Below are 27,024 nucleotides of genomic sequence, written 5' to 3' on the forward strand. Positions count from 1 at the left end.
GGTGGAAGTGTTTAGCTTTTCTTCCTCATTATATATCCTTTTGTGTTATTTTAAACCATGTATAAAGGCCATTATGTAAGTAGTAACTTATGGAAAGATATTGAGAATCCTTTTTTTTTTTTTTAGAAACAGAGCCTCACTTTGTCACCCTCAGTAGAGTGCAGTGGCGTCATAGCTTACAGCGACCTCCAACTCTTAGGCTTAGGCGATTCTCTTGCCTCAGCCTCCCGAGTAGCTGGGACTACAGGCGCCCGCCACAACGCCCAGGTATTTTTTGTTAAAGTTTGGCCAGGGCCGGGTTTGAACCCACTACCTTTGGTATATGGGGCCAGTGCCCTACTCACTGACCCACAGGCACCGCCCTGATACATGAGAATCTTAACAGTGGTCACTTGTGTTTTAGCTTTTCTTTATATAGCTTTTCTTTCTCATTAAATAATCTCCTGGCTCTGAATTTTCTAACCCTTAGCTATATTGCTTTCCTGTATTTCTGTCAGTGGATTATTAGGAAGGTAGGATCTTGGCTCATTTGTTTGCTTCTTTATACTTCTCAGGATTAAAACAAATCTATCAGGATAGATTTGACCATATTAAAATAAAAACTCTGTTCAAAAACATACCATAAAGTAAAAAGCCACACCATCGGCTAGGAGGAGATACTTGCAACACATACAACTGACAAAGGGTTGGTGTCTAGAATAAAGACCTTTTAAAAATTATACAGAAGGGCAGTGCCTATGGCTCAACGGAGTAGGGCGCCAGCCCCATATGACAGAGGTGGCAGGTTCAAACTCAGCCCTTGCCAAAAACTGCAAAAAAAAAAAAAAAAAGAAAAAATTATACAGAAAAGGAGAAATAACCCAATGGAAAGATCAGCAAAGAATATGAACAGATCCTTCACAAAAGAAGGAAATACAGTGGCCAAAAGGATGAAAGGTTTAACTAGTAATTGTGAAAAATGCAAACTTAAGTCACAATGAAACATCATTTCACGCCCATCTAACTGACAAAAATTTACAAGCACGTAAAGAGCAATATGGGAATGTCTAGTAGGGTAAGATGTGTTTATTCCACACGTGCATCCTAAGTAACTAACACACTGGGCATAATGCACAAGAATGTTCTATTGCAGTGTAATACAGGAATCCTGGAAACAATTGAGAACAGATAAATTAAGGCAGTTCATATAATTAAATACTACATGGTACCAAAATGAATGAGAGGGCTGGGTGCAGTGGCTCACACCTGTAATCCCAGCACTCTGGGAGGCTGAGGCAGGCAGATTGCTTGAGCTCTCCGGTTAGAAACCAGCCTGAGCAAGAGCAAGACCCTGTATTTAAAAATAGCTGGGTGTTGGTGGTACCCATAGCTCAGTGGGTAGGGTGCTGACCACATCCACCCAGGCTGGCAGGTTCCAATCCAGCCCAGGCCAGCTAAATGACAACTACAACAACAACAAAAAAAATAGCTGGGCGTTATGGCGGGCGCCTGTAGTCCCAGCTACTTGGGAGACTGAGACAGGAAAATACTGAAGACTGGAGGGCTTATGGATTATGTCTATAGAGTGAAAACATCACAATAAACATGGAAAGATAAGTATCAGTTTGGATGTTGGTTACCACTGGAAAGTGAATGTGATCTGGAGGTGCCAAAATGTTACGATATGACAAAAGCAGGTGCTGAGAATTTGGGCGTTCAAGTTCTGAAATATACTATACTGGAAATAGTTCATACGGCCACCACCAACACATACTCGCCTATTTAGGTATGGAAGGCTATTTAAATGACGAACTTTCAAGCCCTTCCCCCCTCTATGGGCCAGATGCCATACTACCCTGTTTTCCCCAAAATAAGACATCCTCCGAAAATAAGACCTACTCACAGGAAAGATAAGACATCCCCTGAAAATAAGACCTAGCGCATCTTTGGAAGCACACCTTAAAATAAGACACTGTCTTATTTTCGGGGAAACAGGGTAGGAACTTGATATATAGGTGTGAACAACGCCTGGTACCTGCCTTTAAGAAGATAATCTCACAAAAGCAGGCTTGGGTTTGATTAATTTGCTACTGATGGCTAAGGAAATCTGTTCTTCAATCAACAGGCCTGAGACCCTTAAAAGTTAAGGGAATGTTCCTGAGGTTGGCATCAGAAAAGGCTCACTCACTGCTGCACTGATTCTTCCTTTACAGAACGAAGGTAACAGGGAGATGAACCATGACAATGAATACAGCGTAAAACAAACACCACAACTTCCTCAGAATTGTAGAACTTTTATTATGTTAAAATATTCTTTAATGAGAGAGCAATTATTTATGTGAAGGAGAGTACAGAAAATAGATTCATGACTGAATTAGTCTTGTCCTTGATTACAGAGATTTACGAATTACACATATAACATTATTGTCTACAGTAGTTACTGAAGGTCTAAGAGGCTGTGAACTTGGAAGAGCTTCTTCCCATCAGGCTGCTTCCCTTGAGACCCCACGACAGGATGGACACATTTTTCTTTTGTAAATTTAAACCTTTACAACAGTTCGAATGCTGTAAGAGAAGGAAGCAGTGAGTACCAAATAACACCTTTTTATTTATTTTTTTTTGAGATTCATTCTCACTATGTCGCCCCTGGTAGAGTGTCGTGGCATCAGACCTCAGAGCAACCTAAACTCTTGGGCCTAAGCGATTCTCTTGCCTCAGCCTCCCAAATAGCTGGGACTACAAACACCTGCCACAATGCCCAGCTATTTTTTTGTTGTAAGTCGTCATTGTTGTTTGGCAGGCTTGGCCAGGTTCGAACCTGCCAGCCCCAGTGTATGTGGCCAGCATCCTAGCTGCTGAACCACAGATGCCAAGCCAAAGACACCTTTGGAAAAAGATATCAAAATTGTTATGAACCACCTTCCCCAATAAAAACCCCAATTTATTAATACATTCTATATTAAAGCTTAAAGACAAAGCTTACCTTTCCCCTGAATGCATCAGTTCAAAGGCTTTGTTAATTTTGTCAAAAGACAGATTGTGAGTCACAAATTCATCAACTTTTATCTTTTTGGACATGTATTCAGACACCAACTTTGGAACACTTTCTACACTCTTCCATCCTAAAAGAAATCATACATCTATTCATTAGTTTGTTCAACAAATTTCTACAGGGTACTTACCACTTAGTGGGTGACACAAAGACATTTAAGAGAATGAAGTTTTTGATGATTTAAAGAATGACAAGCTCCAACATTAGCATAGAGAGGGAGATTTTACGCATGTCTGTAGTTAAGAAAGAAGTAAATACTTTTGAGTATTTTCCTTTTTCTATATTAATATTTACTGAATTTTTGGCCAAGTGAGGTGGCTCATGCCTATTAATCCTAGTATTCTGGGAGGCCAAGGCAGGTAGACTGTTTAAGCTGAGGAGTTTGAGACCAGCCTGAGTAAGAGTGAGACCCCGTCTCTACTAAAAATAGAAAAACTAGCCTAGGAAAAACTATTTCCTTGGTTTTAAATTTGACAATAAAATAAGAATAGCATCTCAGAACAGAAAACTATGAAACTGAAAGAGTGAAAATCTTTAGCTAAATAAGATTTTAAATAAAAGTAGATACTTCAATTCTTAACTCTATCTGAAGACAGAATAAATCAGAACAAAAGACTTATCACTTTTTAAGAATGCTTTGGAACATATGTCAAAGCTCTTTTGAGCCAGTTCTAAATCTTCCTTGTATGTCCTCCACCAATTATTTTGTCCCTCAAAACTGAGGGGACTTTTCTTTCTCCTTCCAATCTCCTGGTAACTAATATAACTGAAGCCATCCATATCCTCTATAGCAGTGTTTCTCAACCTTTTTTTTTTTATCTCACGGTACACCTGAACCTATAAAATTCCACCGCGCACTTCAATTATGTTGGTCAAGAAAAAGAGAATATACTCACTGTGCTTTGAATGTCTTTCAAAAATTAATGATCTTTAAAAATTTTCATGGCACACCGGTTGAAAATCACTGCTCTAGGGAAAGATGGCTATTATCTTTGGGGTCATATTTTAGCAGTGCCCTAATGCTCCAGCAAATCTCCCAGCCAGCATGTGCTAAGTTCATCCAGAGCAATGGTTCTCAACTTGTGGGTCACGAACTTTTTGTAACAATTGAAAATACATCACGGCATTAGGAAGGTTGAGAACCACTGATCCAGAGGCTACTAACAAGACCTCCGGCTCTTTCAAATACAGCCATGACCCTGAGATGTGCCCCTAAGGAACATGTATGATTTAATCAGTCTGCTCTAAATACTCAGCTGTGCACACATCTCTAGCTCCGGAGAACAGAGTCAAATCGACAGTTAATAAGGCAAATTCTGCAGTATAAAGAAGGAAAACTTTAGACAAACCCCTCATTTCAGCATACTGTCCAAATCTTTTCTTCTAGCCTTCAAAAAAACTGGCATAATATTAAGTAGGAGATTGTAACAGACATGTTAAACATACATCATTCAATACTCACGCTGTGTGATAGAGAGATAGTAAAGTAGCTTTAAAAAGCTCATAAAAACTTTAGATTTCATTCATTCGTAACAGCTGGGATATACAAACATGTTTTGATGTCCTTTCTCTAGCTGAGCAGCCATGAAAAAGACAGAAACTACTTCCCAGCAACTCCAAACTACCAACCACTTTTTGGATCATACAAGAGAAAGATGATCAGTTTAGCTTTTTTTATATTGTTATAAGGTTTTGTCTAATATTTTCATCTTAAGACTTGGTACTGGTTACTGCTCAAATCAATACTCTTCAGACAGAATTATGATCACATCCAGTAATCACTGCACTTTCTGATAAAAATGAGTGAAAATGTGACAACCTACTTAAGCCCACAACACGACGTGGCTGATACTATTTCTTCTCACCCCTGCACTACCCACAACTACTTCCTCATTAACAGAAAATTAATATATATTTTTAAAAAGAATGTATACCAAGTGACTGTGAGTTAGAGATAAGGGTTCAAGAGCTAACATTCCTGAGTCTGTTGACATCAGCCTGTACTCCTGCAGACCCCTTCCCCATCGTGGTCTGAAAGGCATGTTTAGCAATTACAGATTAACATCTGCTGGGCAAGTCAAAGTATAGAATGGGACCAATAGGGAGAGTCAAGGAAGCTCAAGTTTACCCTCTATGCACTGTACCCATTTCTTTTTTTTTTTTTTAATTAATTTTAAATCATAGCTGTGTACATTTATGCAATCATGGGGTATCATACACTGGTTTTATAAACAGTTTGACACATTTTCATCACACTGGTTAATATGGTCTTCCTGGCATTTTCTTAGCTACTGTACCCATTTCTTTTGTAACATTTTGACCTTATGATTCTATGACATTGTTCTTAAGATGTTCTCTTTTGCTTTTTTTTCTATTATTTCCATATTCTTTACCACCATGATAAAAAAAATGACTCATCCTTATGTTGAGTAATAAGGTTAGAGTTTCTGAATGGTGGGATCACACCTATGGTGCATAATGCAAGGGTACTTGTCAGATTTATTAAGTACAGAGTTTAATTAAGTAAATAAGATGAGGTTTATATTAACCAGTGTGATGTAAATGCTCCTAATTCTGTATGAAATCAGCACATTGTACCCCATACATGCATTAATATATACATGATCTATGTGTTTATGATTTAATAAAAAAATTAATTTTTGGGCGGCGCCTGGGGCTCAGTCGGTAGGGTGCCAGCCCCATATACCGAGGGTGGCGGGTTCAAACCCGGCCCCGGCCAAACTGCAACCAAAAAATAGCTGGGCGTTGTGGCGGGCACCTATAGTCCCAGCTGCTCGGGAGGCTGAGGCAAGAGAATCGCTTGAGCCCAGGAGCTGGAGGTTGCTGTGAGCTGTGTGAGGCCACAGCACTCTACCGAGGGCCATAAAGTGAGACTCTGTCTCTACAAAAAAAAAAAAAAAAAATTAATTTTTTTCCATGCTATGTTACATGTATACATTTTTCATGCTCAGTAAGAGACCCCTGAGGTCTTGAGGCGCACTTCCTTGCTACTTACTGAGCATGTGAAGTTGCTTACCTCTCTGAGCCTCATCCATTATCCCTTATTCCACTGCAGGTAACTGAGTGTGAGTGTTTTCTTTCTGTACTGCCCTCTTCTTGCTGGCTTATCCACAGGTAGTGAATGACGAGACACCATGTTGCTTTAGGAGAAACTGCCCCTTGGCCCCAGGGAAATACTAATTGAGTTTGAAAACCTCCTACTGAAATAACCTTGCACCAAATAACTTATAAAGAGAAGGAAGCCCATGGAGATTTTTGTTAATATAAAAAAATTAGGCTGAGATTCAAATTTGCCAATGGAAATAACAGAACAGAAAATGTATTCATCTCATCCATCCAATTACCTCCAAAGGCGGTGCCTTTCCATGTACGACCTGTAACCAGCTGGAATGGACGGGTGGATATCTCTTCACCTGAACCAGCTACTCCAACCACCACACTGACACCCCAGCCTTTGTGGCAGGCCTCAAGTGCTGCTCTCTGCAGGCAGAGTACACTCAAGTCACAAAAGGCAGGGCATTATGCTGAGAATAGCTGCTTTTCCAGAAACATTGATCAGGGAAGGGGCTGTAGCAAATTTAATACTTAGTATTGTAGTGACATTTTAACAGATATTTTAAAAAATTTGCCTGGCTAAATATTAACACAAATTGAAAGAATTTAAAGTTTTTATTTGGTTTCTATTTTTAAAAGTACATTGTAGCTCAAAATTATAAAGACTTAGTTTAAAAAAGCAGGCAGGAGGAGTAACATGAATACTTTTACTGAGTCTCTACTTAGTGTTCAGCACACATGGCTGCTACATGTGGAGTATCCCTTATCTGAAATGCCTGAGACCAGAAGTGTTTTGAATTTTGCGTTTTCTCATACTTGGAACATTTGTATTAAACTGGCTGCTTGAGCATTTCCAATCTGAAAACCCCAAATCTGAAATGTTCCAATGAGCATTTCCTTTGAGTGTCATGTTGGTGCTCAGTAACTTGGAGCATTCTGGATTTTGGAATTAGAGATTTGTAATTTGTATCTGCTGCATTTTATAGAAGAAACTGAAGTTTAGAGACTTTGTTCCTCAAGGTCATGAATTAAGTAGAAAGTGTATCTAATTCCAAAGCCCATGTTCATTACAACTGCATTATTCCGCCTTTCAGTTTAATGAGACATACATTAGCATGGATTGAAAGACAAAGAAACATCTTTTTTCATCTCTCCCTGAGCTGTTCTTGTATTGTTTCTCAGTTGTAGTTCAAATAGTTATTTTTCCCTTCTTCCGTTCTAAGAATAGTTCTTATCAAAAGCGACTTTTCTTTCCCCCCATAACTACAATTGTTAATCTATAAGAAACTACATTGTTATAAAAAGCAGTTCCTCAAACAAAAAAGGAATGAAGCCAAACATACTCACCATGACCTTCACGTTACCAATACACTCAAAGGAATAGTCCACTCCTCCATCAGTCATCTCAACAAGCACCTCCTGGATGGGTTTACTGAAATCCTGGGGGTTAACACATTCAGAGGCTCCAAACTCTTTGGCCCTTGCAAATTTATTTTTATTGATGTCCACGCCAATGATCCGAGATGCACCAGCTACTTTACAGCCCATGATCACTGCCAATCCAACTCCTCCCAGGCCAAAGACAGCACAAGTAGAGCCAGGCTCCACCTAACAGCAAAGACAGGACGTACGGTGCTCATTCCATCAGGGTCAACAGAATCATAGCTTTCACAGAGATCAGCCAATTTCACTATTCCAGAGAAGCTTTGCTGAACTTAATTAAAAGCAGAAGCTCAAATCCATGCAAATCTCTTACCTTAGCAGTGTTCACAGCAGCGCCATAACCAGTTGAAATGCCACAACCCAGAAGGCAGACTTTATCCAAAGGTGCTAAAGAATCTATTTTAGCAACAGAGATATCAGCCACAACTGTGTATTCAGAAAATGTGCTGGTTCCCATGTAATGTAAAAGTGTCTTTCCTTTGCAAGTAAATCTGCTAGTACCATCTGGCATTAATCCTTTCCCTTGAGTGACTCTAAAGAACATAATAAAGCAAAAAGGCATGATGGACTCAAGTTTCTAAAAATCCATAGGAAAAAGAAGTCTGTTTTTAAAATAATGACCAGTAAGTACTCATAAAAGTGTGCTAAGACTCAAAGTCTAATTTCTAATGCATCCATTAATAATTCAGCACCTTTCAGCAAGAAAGAAGAAAACTTACAAACAATCTTAACCATCTTTTCCAACATTTAACATCCTTCTTGTTCTTATTGTCAGAATATTTAATCCATTTGAAGAGGTATAACTTATGGATCAGAATTATTTTAAAACTCTACCATAAAACTCTGTGAGCAAATATAACTTTATAAAGGATAAAGGCAGAACCAAAACGTATACAAGTAATGATTACAAACAATTATCCAGATGAGCTGATCAAAACAGATGGCCAAACTAGCTAATTTGGATCTTTTAGGAGGGACTTTTCTAATAGTCCTGAAGGATTCAAATTAAATGTCTTCTTCACTTTGTGTAGTTGATCACAGCAACATAAGAAAAACCCCAGAAAAATTACAAAGATGAACAATACAAAAATGGTAACAAAAATTACTTTTGGCATTCTAAATAGGTGAAATAACACCTGTTTACAAGGACATCAAACTACTTCGGTTCGACTCCTGTGTGATCTTGGGCAAGTTAATTAACCTTTGTGCCTTAGTTTTCTCACTAGAAAATGCAGAGAAACAATTGTATCTTCCTTATAGATTGCTAAAAATATCAAATGAAGACGTTATGTAAAGAATGAGCACTGTGTCTGGCATAGAGTGTTAAGTAAGTATTTGTTATTAATAAAATAAACACTATAATTTGATATACATTTTTAGCTAAATTCTTTAGAATATGCATTATTACACAGATCAAGAGAAAACGGACTGCATCTAGATTCAAGAGTAAATATATTTCCTTTGGAAGAAAAACAAAAGTATGACCAGAAACAAAGAACAGGTGGCAAGACTCCACCAAAAATAGGTGCTACATTTTTTTTTTCTTTTTCTGAGGTAGGGTCTTGCTCTGTCTCTCAGGCTAGAGAGCAGTGGTGTGATGACAGTTTGCTGCAACCCTGAACTGGTGTCAAGTGATTCTTCTGCCTCAGCCTTCAGAATAGCTGGACTACAGATGTTTGCCACCACACCCAACTACTTTTTAAAATTTTCTGCAGAGATAGAGTCTCACTACACAGCCCAGGCTGTTCTCAAACTTCTAGCCTCAAGCAATCCTCCTGCCTTGGCCTCCCAAAGTGCTGTGATTGTAGGTGTGAACTACTGCACCTGGCCAACTATATCTTTGAGAAAATTTAAGTTTATTTAGCCCTCCTTAACATGAGAAATCCCCTCTAGAGTGCTGAGGATACCAGACCTATGAGTTAGCAATTACAATCCCTAGAAAATACCCGAGAGATAGTAGTGCTTATCTCCATTAAAAGATATGTATGAGAATGTTCCCAGCAGCACTAATCATAACAGCTCTGCGTTGGCAGCAATCATAATGCGCCACAACAGCAGAATGGAAAAATACTGGTATTTGGAATGGAATATGACAGAGCGACAAAAAAAAAAATCTACTGATGCACGTGCAACTTGGATATGTTTCACCAGACGTTATGATTAAAGAAACCAGACAAAAGAGCACATATGGCATGATTCTATTCACACAAGGGGCTACAGTGAAAGGAATCAAAACAGTGGTTTCCCATGAGGGAGGCAGGTGTTGACTTGGAAGGGGCACGAGGGACTTGGTGGAGTACTAGCAGGGTTCATTATCGTGATCTGGGGATGGTTCCAACCACGAGGTGTGTATATGCATAAACATTCACTGAGCTGTACACCTAAGATTTGGACACCCTAGATACTTTACCATATGTATGTTCTCCTTCAAAAAAACCAAGAGGATCTTAAACTACCTCAGAGAGATAGTTCTTTTGGTGGTGTTATCTTACTACATTAGAAATAACCACCTTTTCTGCATCAAGGTGTTAGGTTGCCTCTTGCAGTCTTCTCAATAACCTTATGAGGTAAATTAAATTACTTTGATTTAAAGGACAAGAAAGGGGTCATGAAAGGATTTCATTGAGGCTGGGCACAGTGGCTCATGCCTGTCATCTTAACACTCTGGGAGGCTGAAGTAGGAGGACTGCTTGAGCTCAAGAGTTTGAGATGAGTCCGAGTAAGAGTGAGAGTCTGTCATTCTCAAAAAAAAAAAAAAAAATCCCTGGGCATTGTAGCAGGCACTTGTAGTCCCAGTTACTTGAAAGGCTAAGGCAGGAGGGTAGCTTAAACCCAGGAGGTTGGTTGCTGTGAGCCACACTGACACCATGGCATTCTAGCCTGGGCAACAGACTGAAAACTCTGACTAAAAAACAAACAAAAGGATTTCATTTAATCTCACAAATTTGTCTTCCTTACTACATATTTTGGCTAATTCAGCCTAGTGCTAGAGAAAGAGAATGGTTCAGAAAATTCTGTTTTGTACCTTAATAACTAGTAATACTGGGTAAATGCCTTAATTTCACAGTCTTAATTTTCTCTTCTATGAAAACGGGAATACTAATGGTAGTGACAGTGAGGCTACTGTAAAGATGGAATAAAATAAAATAGTTCATGTAAATTGCAGTGTATAAACTGCTACACAATCACTTACTATCACTGTTAATTTGACCTCTTGTTTTACAAATAATATAAAAAGATACCAACCTTATCTTCTGGCAAAGATTTGTTTTAGGATTTAGACAAAATTTGCACTCTCCACACTGTGGGACATAAAGTGGGATGACTGTATCACCTGGGAAACAAAGGCAAAAACATTGTGAATAGGTAGCATCTGCTTATAAATGAACACATCAGTCCTTGAAAATTCTCACCGGCAACTGATGTGGCTTTGCAACTTCAATCTTAGAACTTTTCCTATGTGACATCATTCAAATACTGCCTGACCAAGCTAAAAGTATGTTTCCAAATCTTTATCTAAATGAAACTTTTTTTTTTTTTTTGAGACAGTCTCACTTTCTTGCCCTGGTAGAGTGCTGTAGCATCATAGCTCACAGCAACCACCTCAAATTCTTGGGCTGAAGTGACCCTCTTGCCTCAGTCTCCAAGTAGCTGGCACTACAGGTGCCCACAACAATGCTCGTTTATTTTTTTAGAGTTGGGGTCTTGCTGTTGCTCAGGCTGATTTTGAACTTATGAGCTCAGGTGAGCTCAAGTGATCTACTGGCCTTGGTCTTGCAGAGTGCTGGGATTACAGGCGTGAACCACTGTGCCCGGCCTTAAAAAAAGAAACTCTTAAAGCATTAACTGGAGAACAAGGAGGTAATGTGCTTCAAAATCCTAACACATTGATTTATCTCTAAAAATTCTTGCTTAATTTGCCAAAATTGGCTTTGACAATGTATTCATCTGGAAAAATAGAGAGAAAAAAAAACAAACTCAAATATTTGTGCTTCCTAGATGAGGAAAAAAATCAATCTTGGCAATCTACTTAGGTGATAACCTGTTCATAAATAGTGTGTAATTTATCATAAAAATAATTCCCCAGCCGGGCGCGGTGGCTCACGCCTGTAATCCCAGCACTGTGGGAGGCTGAGGAGGGAGAATCGCTTGAGCTCAGGAGTTCGAGACTCGCCTGAGCGACAGTGAGACCCCGACTCGTGAAAAAAATGGAAAAACCCAGCCGGGCGCCAGCGAGCGCCTGTAATCCCAGCGGCTTCCGGAGGCTGAGGCAGCCGGGTGCCCGCAGCCCGAGTCTGAGGTTGTGGTGAGCTACCACGCCCACTGCACTCTGCTCAGGGGCATAGGGTGGGACCCTGTCTCAACAACAACAACAACAAAAAAAAAAAAAAAAAAAAAAAAAAAATAATTCCCCAATAGAAATAAGCTAAAATCATCAAGTAAGTGCTCTATATATTTCTCTTACCTGCCTTCAGCTTAGTAACTCCTTCGCCAACACTTTCTACGATTCCAGCACCTTCATGTCCCAAAATCACTGGGAAACATCCCTCAGGATCAGCTCCACTCAGTGTATAGGCATCAGTGTGACAAACTGCAGTGGCAATGATCTATCAGGATATTAAAACAATGAGCATTTACAGAGTGAATTACAGGTCAAATGAAAGGCATTTTACTTTAATGCCACATTTCATTGATTAGAGGATACTTTTTTTAATTTTAACCTCTCTAAAACTAGCCTGTGCTTACAATCCATAGCATCTTAATGATTCGAACTGGCAGCCTACTTTTAGCAGTATATAAAAGTAATGGTGTAGTCGCATACAATGAAATATGGCACATCTATTCTCCTTTTCAGTGCATGATAGCAAGACAGGGTAAAGAAGGGTGACCCTACAGGCACCGTGCATTCAGATGTGGGGAGGAGCAATGGAGGTGTGCAAAACAGGTGGAGCCCATTTCACTGTTGGCTTCCTACTGAATGCTGGGAACTGTGATCTGTGATTTTTAAAAAAATATCAACTCCTTCTGAAATATGCCAGTCTGCTTGAGTCTGGCCCCAAAATCAGAGCTTTTAGTGGAACCCCACCCCTTTTTAGGAACTGCACACAAACTCTATTTAAATAAGCCCTTTATTCCCATCTCTTCCCATCTCTCTGGCTTTCAAGTGTTTTACCTTTCCAAACTACCAAAAGGGCAGAAAGGCAAAATCTTGGGTATGTTTGTATTTATGCTTTTGTTTCTGGCCCATGTACTTGCTTACAATGTAACATTCCTTGCTATGTCTTAGCAGTTTCCCAGCAAGGATAGTTGAAATCAGTGTGTCCATATAGCTAGTTTATCTTAGTATACCCAGGACAAACATTTTCTTCTTCAGTGGCAAAATCACAATCAGATTAATTTTAGAACTTGAAGAAAAACAAACTATTATTCTAGATTTCAGGTTCCTGGGTGTGCTGTAAAGGATCTTAAAAAGGTAATTGGTTGTAGACTACTCTACCTGATAATGCGATCCTTGGAAGCATGAGCCAGTATGTGTGTTTTGTTTGTAGGTGGGATGAGGGGAAGAACACTCTAAGTCACAGCAAAAAGAGCCATGACTCTTCCTAGAACATAACATTTTCCTACAACATTAGTTTTATTTAATGGTTACTACCTTTAAGCATTAATTTTCTATCAAAACAAGTAGAAAGTAGAATGCTAAAAACATGAAGTTCTGTAAATATCCAAGCTTCAAAGGTATCTCCAGCTGGCTGCCTTGGCCCTCTCCAGGGTAACTTCATTTCACAGTGGAGATTAAGAAGCAGTACAATAATGACTCTCCTGAACCCTGGCCTTGTCCACCAGGGTTAGTATATCCTAAAGCTCTTGAAGCAAGCGGACTTCACTTGCTTGTTCTAATCGGTCTTCCCACATCTTACCTGAAGTCTCGTCTAACAAAACTGAAGACCGTTTCTTCTTTTGTTTCTAACTTGTTACCTAACATATGAAGTTTTGGGAGCAGCAGAAAGAGGAGTATCCTACACAGCCACCTTAAACTCAAGCTACAGAAGATAAACTGCAGTAAACCAGTGATCCATGGGTATGGCTGCTCAGCCCAACATCAGAGCTGAAAAGATAGAGAGGAATACTGCAAAGGTGAGGAGGAAAAGAGGAGGATGTTGTGATTCTACGGTTGGAAGGTTTTCAATGCCTTCTCCTTGACGCTGTGCTTCGGGACTTATCCTCTGCAGACCTCAGATCTACTCGCCCATCCAGAGACCTAATTGCTAAGTTTTTTTCCCTTCCAGTGCCTTAAATGTATCATTACCTTAATTCGAACTTCATGAGCCTTTGGGGGTGCCACCTCTATCTCCTCTATGGAGAGAGGCTTCCCAGCCTCCCAGGCAACTGCAGCCTTGCACTTTATAACCTGAAATAGAGAAAAGTAAGCTGTTTATTGCCATTAACTAAAAAATATTTAACAGCCAATTTAGATACTGATGAATGCTAATCTTAGAAAGTATATCAAAGATTCACAAGAAACATATAGCTCTAAGTGATACGAAGAACTGATTTTAGATTTCACATAAATAGTATATGTTACAAAAAGATTTAATTTGAGGCTCAGCGCCCGTAGCACAGTGGTTGCGTGCCAGCCACAATACCAAGGCTGGTGGGTTAAACAATGACTACTGCAACAAAAAATAACTAGGCATTGTGGTGGGTGCCTGTACTTGGGAGGCTGAGGCAAGAGAATCGCTTAAGCCCGAGAATTTGAGGTTGCTGTGAGCTGTGATACCACAGCACTCTACTGAGGGTAACATAGTTAGACTCTGTCTCAAAAAAAAAAAAAAGATTTAATTTGAGATAACCACTGGTCAGATCTAAAAGCCTTTTTCTTTTCTTCTTCTTTTTTTTTTTTTTTTAGCCAGCTTCTCACTCTGTTGCCCAGGCTAGGGCGCCATCACGTCAGTCGTCAGTGTAGCTCACAGCAACCTCAAACTCCTGGGCTCAAAATGATCTGCCTTCCTCAGTCTCCCAAGTAGTTGGGACAACAGCTGCTTGCTATAAAGTCTGGCTAATTTTTCCTTTTTTAGTAGAGATGGAATCTTGCTCTTGCTGAGGCTGGTCTTGAACTACATTCTATTTAAATAGCCTGTCCTTACTCCACTCCTGAGTTCAAGTAATCCTCTAGTCTTGGCCTCCCAGAGTGTTAAAGGATTACAGGCGTAAGCCACGCACCAGGCCCTAAAAGCCTCTTAAAAAGTAATAAAAAAAGTTAAAAGTTTTACTCTTCAAATAGTTAATGACCTTCTACCAGGTTAAGAATATGGGTTCCAAAAGAATCTAGTTTACCCAGATCATGGGCTTCAAGCAATATGCACATCTAACATGTACCCTGTGACATTTTTGTGCTCAGGCTGGTTTAAATGCCCTTGTTTTTTTAAACTGCAAGGAGGGAAGGAGGATAATGGAGGAACTTAACTATATCTACCATTTATAACTGGGTTGTCCAATACAGAAGCCACTTGCCATGTATGGCTATTGAGCACTTAGAACATGCCCAGTTTGAACTGATACATGTCATATGTGTAAACATTTTTGGATACTGAAGACTTAATACAAAAAAAGTAAAAATATCTCATTAATTGTATTTTTAAAAATATTGCTTACATGTTGAAATAGTATTTTGAGTATACTGGATCAAATATACTGTTAAAATTAATCTCACACATTCCTTTTCACTCTTAATGTGGCTACTAAAAATTCTTAAATTATATGTATGATCCATACAGTGTATCTGAAGAATAGACCTGCTTTAGAGATTGTAGTCAGTACACTCCACTCCTCCACTACCAGGGAATGAAGTGCAATGAGGAAAGTTTTGACCAGTTTACCTAATGCTTATGAAATGTGTTGACAGACAAAGGTTGCAAACCACTGGGTTTTTAGGAGATCTCCTTGAAAATCAGTAATTATTAAGAATGTGATTTAAAGAAATAGGCACAAAGGGCCACAGAATGCAAAATGTGGGGAAAGAGTGTAACTCTGGTGGGTTTAGGAAAATTTCACTTTTTATCGTGATACTGAAGGGTAAGGAAGTGGTGGTTAGAAAGGGTGACAAAATGCATTACCTACAGGGTAGCTGTGAGGGGTGAATGAAAGTGAACATGAAGTCCCTAACAATCACTGACACAGTGCAGCTTTGCAAAAATAAGCTGTTATTGGTAGCAATAGAACAAAGTTTAAGAAAACAAGTGACCTATGTATATAGATTTAAGGAGATGCCTATGTAAACTGCCTGAATATTATCACTTTTAAAATTTAATTCTAGATAGCAAATCTGATAACACAAAAGAATTCAGGTACTGCATGAGAGTCTTCTATCACCTTCATGTATCAAAAATCTCAAAACAAAATCTCAAAGGTCAGATTCAGAATACCAACAATGAAGCAATAAGAATAAATAATTTGGCGCTTGTAGCACAGTGGTTACAAGCCAGCCACATGCTCTGAGGCTAGCGGTTTGAAAGCAGCCAAGTCCAGCTAAACGACAATCACAACTGCAACAAAAAAATAGCTGGGCATTGTGGTGGGTACCTGTAGTCCCAGCTACTTGGGAGGCTGAGGCAAGAGAATTGCTTAAGCCCAAGAGTTTGAGATTGCTGTGAGCTGTGACACCCCGGCACTCTACCAGGGGTGATATAGTGAGACTCTGTTTCAAAAAAAAAATAATAATAAAATAAAAATAAATAATTCAAAGTTTCATGTCCCTCCCCTTTAAAGGAGAGGGACATATCTGAAAGGAGCTTAACCCTTTCCTTGTACTGATAATTCTATGCAAAACAAAGCCCCACTCTAAATCCACTGAAAATAAATGGCCCTACTTCCATATCTGAGCTATCACAGAAATATTTTTTTCACCTTCTCTGAATAAAGATACCTGACAATAAGGAAAAACAACTGCTGGTTCAAGTCTGAGAGTTTATCATTTCTTCTCTCTCTCTCTCTCTTTTTTTTTTTGAGATGGGGTCCCCACAGGGCAAGAGTGCAGACACAATCACATAGCTCATGGCAGCCTCCAACTCCTGGGCTCAGGGGATCCACCTGCCTCAGCCTCTAAGTAGCTGGTACTTCAGGCACACACCACCACATCCTGGTATCATTTCTTTCAAACTCCAAAGAAAATGTCTAAAGTTTGCAAAGCATTAAAACAGCAACGTTATACTGATTAATATATATATTTCTGCCTCAGAAACTTGTCACGCAAGAACAGACCTGGGTTCGAATCCCGACTCCCTATCTGTAGTGTGCCCATTAAGCACACTACAGGAGGATATACACGAAGGAGGATATAAATCTCTTGCTACCTAAGTGCTTAAAAATGCCACTGAAACGGACCTAGGAGTCTTCCCCAAAGACACTAATTGGTGGCACAGTAATTAGACACAGGCTCAATTATGAATTACAATTATAAAACACAAGCGCACGCGCTCTGGCGGCAGCTTTGCCAAGTATGCAAGCTGCAAATATGACCCCGAGCAAGTTACTTATTTTCTCGTGAAGAGCAAAGAGCGGCCGCTCCTAAGCCATTTCCACTAGGATACCGAACTGAGCAGCCCCCGGACCTCACTGTCCAGCTCTCCCCGCCCCGACCCCGACGCAGCTGCTTCTGACTAAGGAACCGAAACAAGGCCGCCTTTTCTTTCTTTCTGCAGAGCCGCTGGCCGGAGGCCCGACTCCAGCTCCGGTAGCGGGACCCCGGGCTGGGCTATCGTCCTGTTCCCCCCAGTGCTCTCCCGTCCTCCGCCGCAGGGCCCTCTGTATGGCCGGCGATACCTGGTGAGCCATGTCCTTGGGTTCAGGTCTGTACGAGCCGGACACCTGGGACTGGCCGCGCTGGGACGGGTTGTGCGTCCACCAGACGGGGGCGGAGCGTGCGTCCGTCGCCGGGGGCGTGCGTGCGTCCGCCGCGTGGGGCGGGGCGTGGAGGAGGGTTAGCAAGGGCTCCACCCTGAAAGGCGGGGCCTCAGGCGTGGCTTTTGCAGATGCTGGACTGGTCCTGCCCGAGAGGCTGGAGAGGACGGTTTTGTGGCTAAATACTACATACAAGCTAAATACTACATACAATACTACATACAACACTTTTTGTGTAGAAACGGTTTCCTCGTGAAATTTTAGCCCAGTCGCTGTACGTAAGGCTTACAAATTAGACATGTGGAAGGTGAGGAAACAGGAATTTGACTGGAAGCTCGTGATAAGCGGTGAGAGGCGTGCTCTTTGTGTTCCTCGGGCAAATGCTTCCTCCCGTGGTACATGCTTGTGTTGGGGACACAGGATGAATGAGATATAGCCCCTCAAGGGACTCATCATCAAAAGAAGAAGGTGACCTGTGAGGATAATGATGAAGAAGGTGCAAAGGAAGAGGGCCGTTTGTTGGAAACTTCCCAGGCTTCCATCCCAGCAGTTCCTGAAGCGTATGTAGGATTTGGGGGGAACAGAAGGACATGGGGAGAAAACTTTGCAGGCATGGGATGAGAAAAGCGAAAAGTCTCCTGAACCTTAAGCAACCTGACGTCTCAGGTGTGTTTTAGGAGTGGGCCAGAGTGTGGAGAGAGGGGGGATGGAAATTTGCTGGTTTATTCTTAAACTCTCCTTCAGTCCCTGCATTAAGTTTATCACCAAGCCTTAAATAGTTCTCCCTTCTTGTGCCTCTCTCTCCCCAGTGCTGCTGCTTTAGATCAGGTTCTCCTCATTTCTTACAGGATTACTGGAATTGCTTCCATCTGATTTCCTTGACGCCAGACCTCTGAATCTAATGCCTTCTAAAGTACACATCAGCCAAAGCCATTTCCCATCAGCCTTTCATAATTTTTGATAGAGGTGGGCTATACACAAATAAATGCCATTCTTTTATTAAAAAATATTCAAGAGCTAAGAGATGAATAAAATCCAAACTCTATAGTTAGTCCATTCAGGCCCTAAATAACCTCATTCTGTGTACGTCTCCATCCTCTTTCCTGCTATTCTGCCACATAATTTTCACACCGACCTTATGGAACATTTGTAGTTTTGTTTTTATTTTCTTCTTCTTTTTTTTTTATTAATATTAAATCATACCTGTGTACATTAATGCAATCATGGGGCACCATACACTGGTTTTATAAACAGTTTGACACATTTTCAATACACTGGTTAACATAGCCTTCCTGGCATTTTCTTAGTTATTGTGTTAAGACAATTATATTCTACATTTACTAAGTTTCACATGTACCCTTGTAAGATGCACCACAGGTGTAATCCCACCAATCACCCTCCCTCTGCCCATCCACTCCCCTCCATCCCCTCCCTCTTCCCCTTCCTCATATTCTTAGGTTATAACTGGGTTATAGCTTCCATGTGAAAGCCATAAATTAGTTTCATAGTAGGGCTGAGTACATTGGATACTTTTTTCCTCCATTCTTGAGATACTTTACTAAGAAGAATATGTTCCAGCTCAATCCATGTAAACATGAAAGAGGTAAAGTCTCCATCTTTCTTTAAGGCTGCATAATATTCCATGGTGTCCATATACCACAATTTATTAATCCATTCGTGGATCGATGGGCGCTTGGGCTTTTTCCAGGACTTAGCAATTATAAATTGGGCTGCAATAAACATTCTGGTACAGATGTCTACGTTATATTGTGATTTTTGGTCTTCTGGGTATATACCTAGTAGGGGAATTATAGGATTGAATGGCAGATCTATTTTTAGATCTCTAAGTGTTCTCCAAACATCTTTCCAAAAGGAAGTATTAATTTGCATTCCTATCAGCAGTGTAGAAGTGTTCCCTTTTCTCCACAACCACGCCAACATCTCTGGTCTTGGGATTTTGTGATATGGGCTAATCTTACTGGAGTTAGATGGTATCTCAAGGTAGTTTTGATTTGCATTTCTCTGATGATTAAAGATGATGAGCATTTTTTCATATGTTTGTAGGCCATGTGCCTGTCTTCTTCAGAGAAGTTTCTCTTCAAGTCCCTTGCCCAGCCTGTGATGGGATCACTTGTTCTTTTCCTGCTTACACGCTTGAGTTCTCTGTGGATTCTGGTTATTAAACCTTTGTCGGAGACATAACCTGCAAATATCTTCTCCCATTCTGAGGGCTGTCTGCTTGCTTTACTTACTGTGTTCTTGGCTGAGCATAAGCTTTTTAGTTTGATCAGGTCCCAGTAGTGTATTTTTGAAGCTGCTTCCATTGCCCAGGGGGTCCTCCTTATAAAATACTCGCCCAGCCCGATTTCTTCAAGGGTTTTCCCTGCACTCTCTTCTAGTATTTTTGCAGTTTCATGTCTTAAGTTTAAATCTTTAATCCAGTGAGAGCCTATCTTAGTTAATGGTGAAAGGTGTGGGTCCAGTTTCAGTCTTCTACAGGTTGCCAGCCAGTTCACCCAGCACCATTTGTTAAATAGGGAATCTTTTCCCCACTGAATGTTTTTAATTGGCTTGTCAAAGATTAAATAATGGTAAGTAGCTGGATTCATCTCTTGGTTCTCTATTCTGTTCCAGACATCTACTTCTCTGTTTTTGTGCCAGTACCATACTGTTTTGATCACTATTGATTTATAGTATAGTCTGAGGTCTGGTATTGTGATTCCTCCTCCTTTGTTTTTATTTCTGAGTAATGTCTTGGCTATTCGACGTTTTTTTCTGATTCCATATAAAATGAAGTATTGTTTTTTCAAGATCTTTAAAGTATGACAGTGGAGTTTTAATAGGGATTGCATTAAAATTGTATATTGCTTTGGGTAGTATGGACATTTTAACAATGTTGATTCTTCCCAGCCATGAGCATTGTATGTTTTTCCATTTGTTAACATTTTCAGCTATTTCTTTTCTTAGAGTTTCATAGTTCTCTTTATAGAGATCTTTCATGTCCTTTGTTAGATAAACTCCCAAATATTCATCTTTTTGGCACTACTGTGAAAAGAATAGAGTCCTTAACTGTTTTTTTAGTTTGACTATTGTTGGTATATATAAAGTCTACTGATTTATGAGTGTTGATTTTGTAACCTGAGACGCTGCTGTATTCTTTGATCACTTCTAAGAGTTTTGCAGTAGAATCCCTAGTGTTTTCTAGATATACAATCATATCATCTGCGAAGAGTGAAAGTTTGATCTCTTCTGACCCCCTATGGATACCCTTGATCGCATTTTCTTCCCTAATTGTGATGGCTAAAACTTCCATTACAATGTTAAAGAGCAGTGGAGACAATGGACAGCCTTGTCTGGTTCCTGATCTGAGTGGAAATGATTTCAATTTAGCTCCATTCAATACGATATTGGCTGTGGGTTTGCTGTAGATGGCCTCTATCAGTTTAAGAAAAATCCCTTCTATACCAATTTTCTTAAGTGTTCTGATCATGAAGGGGTGCTGGATATCGTCAAAAGCTTTTTCTGCATCAATTGAGAGAATCATATGGTCTTTGTTTTTTAATTTATTTATGTGCTGAATTATACTTATAGATTTACGTATATTAAACCAGCCTTGAGACCCTGGGATAAAACCAACTTGGTCATGATTTATTATTGGTTTGATGTGTTGCTGGATTCTGTTTGTTAGGATCTTGTTGAATATTTTTGCATCTATATTCATTATTGATATTGGTCTATAATTTTCTTTTCTTGTTGGGTCTTTTCCTGGTTTGGGGATCAGGGTGATGTTTTCTTCATAGAACGTGATGGGTAGTTTTCCTTCTTTTTCTACATTTTGGAACAGGTTGAGTAATATAGGTACTAGTTCCTTTTTAAAAGTTTGGTAGAATTCTGGCATGAAGCCATCTGGTCCCAGGCTTTTCTTTTTGGGGAGATTTCGTATGGTTGATGCTATTTCAGAACTTGATATAGGCCTGTTCAACATTTCCACTTGATTCTGGCTAAGTCTTGGAAGGTGACATGCTTCCAAGTATTGGTCAATTTCCTTCAGATTTTCGTATTTCTAAGAATAAAGTTTCTTGTAATATTCATCAAGGATTTTTTGAATTTCTGAGGAGTCTGTTGTTATTTCGTCTTTGTTGTTTCTGATTGATAAAATTAGAGATTTTACTCTTTTTTTCCTGGTTAGGTTAGCCAAAGGTTTATCTATTTTATTGACCTTTTCAAAAAACCAACTTTTTGATTTATTGATCTGTTGTATAATTCTTTTGTTTTCAATTTCATTTAATTCTGCTCTAATTTTGTTTATTTCTTTTCTTCTACTGGGTTTTGGGTTGGAATGTTCTTCCTTTTCCAGTTGCTTGAGATGTCCCATTAAGTTGTTAACTTCCTCTCTTTCCGTTCTCTTGAGGAAGGCTTGCAGTGCTATAAATTTCCCTCTTAGAACTGCCTTTACAGTATCCCAGAGGTTCTGATAATTCGTGTCTTCATTGTCGTTTTGTTCCAAAAATTTGGCAATTTCCTTCTTGATCTCATCTCTGACCCAGCTATCATTCAGAATAAGGTTATTTAACTTCCATGTTTTTGTATGAGTATGCAGGTTCCTGTTGTTACTGAGTTCAACTTTTATTCCATGGTGGTCTGATAGGATGCAAGGAATAATTTCTATTCTTTTAAATTTACTGAGGTTAGACTTGTGACCTAAGATGTGATCGATTTTGGAGTATGTTCCATGGGCTGATGAGAAGTATGTGTATTCAGTTTTGTTGGGATGAAATGTTCTGTAGATGTCTGCTAAATCCAAATGTTGGATGGTTAGATTTAAATCTAAAATTTCTGTGCTCAGCTTCTTATTGGAGGATCTATACAACACTGCCAAAGGAGTGTTGAAATCTCCGACTATTATGGAGCTGGAGGAAATCAAGTTGCTCATGTCTGTTAGAGTTTCTCTTATAAATTGAGGTGCATTCTGGTTGGGTGCGTAAATATTCATAATTGAAATCTCATCATATTGAGTATTATACCCTTAACAAATATGAAGTGACCATTCTTATCCTTCCTTACTTTTGTTGGTTTAAAGCCTATTGTGTCTGCAAATAGAACTGCAAGACCTGCTATTTTCTGGCTACCATTTGCCTGAAATATGGATGACCATCTTTTCACCCTGAGTCTACATTTATCTTTTAATTTAAGATGTTACTCTTGTATGCAGCAAATATCTGGCCCAAGTTTTTGTATCCATTCAGCTAATCTGTTCCTCTTTGGAGGATAGGTTAAGCCGTTCACATTAATGGAGAATATTGATAAGTCCAGTAAAATTTGGGGTATCGAGTTTTTCAAAAGTCCAGTGGATATTTTTAATCCTTTCACCACTGTGGAACTTGAAGATTGATCAAAAGTTTCTGGGTGAGTTTATTTTTGTGGTAGAGGATTTGGCTGGTCATTATGGAGGATAGGTCTGAGAATATCCTGAAGAGCTGGTTTGGTTATGGCAAATTTCTTCAACATATGAATGTCATTAAAATATTTAATTTCTCCATCATAAATGAAACTCAGTTTAGCTGGATATAGTATCTGGGGTTGAAAGTTATTTTGTTTTCGGAGATTAAAAGTGGATGAGCATCCCTCTTCTGGCTTGAAAAGTTCCAGCAGAGAGATCTGCAGTCATTCTAATATTCTTACCTTTTTAGGTAATGAATTTCTTATGTCTGGCTGTTTTCAGAATTTTTTTCTTTCATATTAACACTAGTGAAGTTAATTATGATATGACTGGGGGATGTCTTATTCAGATTGAGTTGTGCTGGGGTTCTGAAACTGTCTCCTATCTTAATTTCAGAATCTCTAGGCATGTCTGGAAAATTCTCTTTCATAGTTTCATGGAGAAGGGCCTCTGTGCCTTGCGAGGCTACTTCATCACTTTCAGGGATTCCAATGAGGTGGATATTAGCCTTCTTCGAATTATTCCAGAGCTCTCTGAAAGAGTGATCTGTTTTTGGTCTCCATTTCTCTTCCTCTTTGAGAGTTTAAGAGCGTTCAAAAGGCTGGGGGGGGGGTGTTCACTCAGTTCCAACCCCACCCTGATTGATTTTTCTGACAGAAGAGAACAACTTTGTGGGAATTTGTTTCTGTCCCTGATAAATTCTTCTGCAGAAGAGAAGGTGTTTTGAGTTCCCAGAACTTGTGTCTCAGGCTCTGTCTTTACTCCTACAGGTTTGTATTCATAGCATACTCAGCTCTAGCCTCTTGTTTTCCTTTGTCTATAGGCTGATGATCCCCTGAGGGCCAGGTGTGTCCTAGGCTCAGTAAAGTGGTCCTCTGGATCACCCCCGCCCTGGGGATTTCCTGGCTCTGCACGTGCTTTTTCTAGTCCCCGCACTCTACCCAGGCCGGTACTGCCACAGGCAAACCCTTTACTCATGGCCTCTGTGTTTCCGTCCCAGATCTGTTCCACAGTGGTTGCCACCTGAGAAGATGCCCGGCCACCTCTGGTTGCCCAGGGAGACAGGGGTTGTGGCTTTGGAATATCTGGGCATTGGCCCTATTGTTGCCAAAAACAGCTGCTGCTCTGCGCCTCAGGGCACTGTTGCTCCAGTGTGAGCAGCTGATTGTTGTCACCTTACTCCTGTGCCATAGAGTCAGCACTGACCAGCTGTAGTCCAGGTCCTGTCCACATCACTCAAGAAAGCACCCAAGAATCTGGACTCCTGGGCGAAAGGCCTCTAGATCTCAGAGTGACAGTGGAGGGGAGTGCTGGGAGCTCAGAATTGTAGGTCAAAACACCAAACTCATTGAGACCAAATGAGCAAATAAACAGAAAAAAAGGCTACCAGGCACACAACCCCACAGATGCACAGTCAGAAACACATAGACATACAACAAAACAAATACCATAAAAATAATGTTAATCATAAAATAATTGAGATAAAAAAGAAAAAGTAAAAAACATACAAACAAAACGAACAACAAACCAAAAACCCTTTAGAAATCTGATGTTAGCACTCTCAGAAACCATAAGAAGGGAAGAAGAGGATGAGAGAAGGGAAAAATAAAAAGTGGTGTTCATAAAAAAGTTAAAAAAGAAGAAAGAAAAAATTAAAAATAGAAAAAATAAAAATAAAAAATATAGAAAAATAATAAAAATTAACAATAGTTCCTCCAAGAAAATGATGAGAAAAGAGGAAAAAAACGCACCAACCACAAAAATATTATTCTTGTATATATGTAGAAATATACATCTACATGTATGATATAGGGATCAACTTTTGTAGGACTATATTTATAATGCAATGTACTTTCTGTACACCAGGTGGTGCTGTGAGTGGTTCCCAGGCTTATACCTGATTCACCATTTTACTGTTACCACGGTAACCACCCTACCTGGCCGATGGCCATTTTGGAGTTTCTGTAAAAGTTTTTTTTACCTAATTGTGCAACCTCAGCTGCTCTGTTCCAGACAGCACTGCTTTCTGACCTCCCAACTCAGTGCAGGAGTCCACGCTTCACAAATCTTTCCACTCTGCTCCTGCGTTCTCCTGCAAACTGGCAACTGCAATCGGCTGTAGGGGAAGGTGCTGGCAGCTGCAGGGTCTCGCTGCTGCTGGCTACCGCAGCTGCTGCCGGCTCCCGAGGCTGCTGCTGGTCCCGCGGGTGCTGCCGGATCTTGCTGCCCCCGCGGCTGCAGTGCACGGAAACCTTATACTCAGTTTTTGTGGCTCTGGAGTTTTGAGTCCAGCCACCCTCCAGTTCGCCGCACAGCCTGAACTGCCAGCCCACACCAATATTCCCCACCAGAAATGGTCTGGTCTGTTTAATCACTCCTGTTGTTCTTAGGGAAGGTGCCCGCCATTTTCTTTCTTTCTTTTTTTTTTTTTTTGTAGAGACAGAGTCTCACTTTATGGCCCTTGGTAGAGTGCCAGGGCCTCACACAGCTCACAGCAACCTCCAACTCCTGGGCTTAAGCAATTCTCTTGCCTCAGCCTCCCGAGTTGCTGGGACTACAGGCGCCCGCCACAACGCCCAGCTATTTTTTGGTTGCAGTTCAGCCGGGGCCGGGTTTGAACCCGCCACCCTCGGTATATGGGGCCGGCGCCTTACCGACTGAGCCACAGGTGCCGCCCTCAAGAATTCAAAATGTCTGTTTCCTGGGTGGGATCCCTTCCCTTCAACCTTCCCTTCAATTTTCCATCGGGTTACTTAGTTCCTTGTGATTCTGAGTGGCTCCCCTTTCAGGTGCGAAACTCTGCTCAAGAATAAATTTTTGTCAGTTGAGTTTTGCTAGGAATTGCAAGCTGCTGTCCTCCCATGAGGGAGGCGTTGCCGGCCAGCATTGCCAAGCAGGGAAAAATCTCTACAACAGAGTTCGTGGTTTTAAATTACACCTCATATACAGCAATCTGCCAATTCGCTGCACGTCTCCAGCTGTCTGTCCACACCAATAATTCACGCAGGGAAAAGTTCCAGACCACCTTTCCTCTATCTGATGACTTGGGAGAGGTGGCTACAGGTCCGTCCCATCCGCCATCATGCTCCACCTCCCAGTTTTTGTCACATTTGTAGTTCTTTAAAAAGACTATCCTTTTTCTTAATTTCAGGCCTTTGTATCTGCTTGGCATACAAGTAGTGGGAACTCTCTTTTAGCAGAGAGTTAATTTTTCCCTCTACTGCAGTTATGTTGTCTATCTTTCAGGAAGAGAAACTTGTGTTTTCTTTTCTTTTCTTTTCCTTTCTTTTCTATTCTTTCTTTCTCATCCTTATTTCCTTTTCTTTCTTTCCTTTTTTCCTTTTTGTCCCCATTTTGTCACTTTCCTTCCCTTTCCTTTCCTTCTTCCTTCCTTTTCACTTTTCCCTCTTCCGTTACTTTCCTCTTTCTTTTCTTTTCCTTTCCTTTTCACTTTTCCTTTCTTTCCCCTCTTTTTTACTTTTCCTCTTTCTTTTCTTTTCTTTTCCTTTCTTTCTTTCTTTCTTCCTACAGGGTCTTGCTCTGTTGCCCAGTCTGGAATGGGTGGCTCAGTCATAGCTTATTGTAACCTTGAACTGGGCTCAGGAATACTGCCTCAAATTCCTGAGTAGCTGGGATACAGGTGTGTGCCACCACACTTGGCTATTTTTTTTTAGATATGGCGTCTTCCTATGTTGCCCAGGCTTGTCTCAAGCTCCTGGCTTTAAGCAATCTCCCTGCCCTCCTGCCTTGGCCTCCTAAAGTGTTGGGATTATAAGCATGAGCCACTGTGCTCAGCTGACACTTGCATTTTTATAGTATCTTGTTTAACAATAATGGATAGGACTTCTTGGTTTTGGTGTGATATGTGAGAAGTTTAGAAGTCATCCCTCCATCCTGATGATAAATTAAAAGCTAAACAGACTGAGAAATTAATAGCTCTTCTTAGATCCATGAGAGAAGCGAGCTCATAGGGAAAACTGATACCCCCAAACTCGAGAAAGAGAGATGGGTACAGAAAATCACAGCTTAGCAAAGTAGAAATCCACAGCTACTGGAACCTCTCCTGGTTACGAGTGAGATAGGTTGTGTTGGTTTGTTCTTAAGTTGAATTTGTGTGTACGTTGGAATAGGTACATTT

General features: G+C 40.3%; 1 protein-coding gene across 1 annotated transcript; it reads right to left on the reverse strand.

The window, feature by feature from the left end:
* Positions 1 to 2,270: 2,270 nt before the first annotated feature.
* Positions 2,271 to 17,487, reverse strand: ADH5 (alcohol dehydrogenase 5 (class III), chi polypeptide). Its single transcript, XM_053554488.1, has 9 exons — positions 17,369 to 17,487; positions 13,857 to 13,958; positions 12,015 to 12,156; positions 10,796 to 10,883; positions 7,863 to 8,082; positions 7,454 to 7,714; positions 6,397 to 6,532; positions 2,963 to 3,101; positions 2,271 to 2,544 (listed from the first exon to the last, which is right to left on the reverse strand). The coding sequence occupies exons 1-9, from the start codon at positions 17,378 to 17,380 to the stop codon at positions 2,520 to 2,522; spliced, it is 1,125 nt and encodes a 374-aa protein (XP_053410463.1). The 5' UTR covers positions 17,381 to 17,487; the 3' UTR covers positions 2,271 to 2,519.
* Positions 17,488 to 27,024: the final 9,537 nt, after the last annotated feature.

Source organism: Nycticebus coucang, chromosome 1, assembly GCF_027406575.1.
Source record: "Nycticebus coucang isolate mNycCou1 chromosome 1, mNycCou1.pri, whole genome shotgun sequence".
In the NCBI taxonomy this organism is placed as follows: domain Eukaryota; kingdom Metazoa; phylum Chordata; class Mammalia; order Primates; family Lorisidae; genus Nycticebus; species Nycticebus coucang.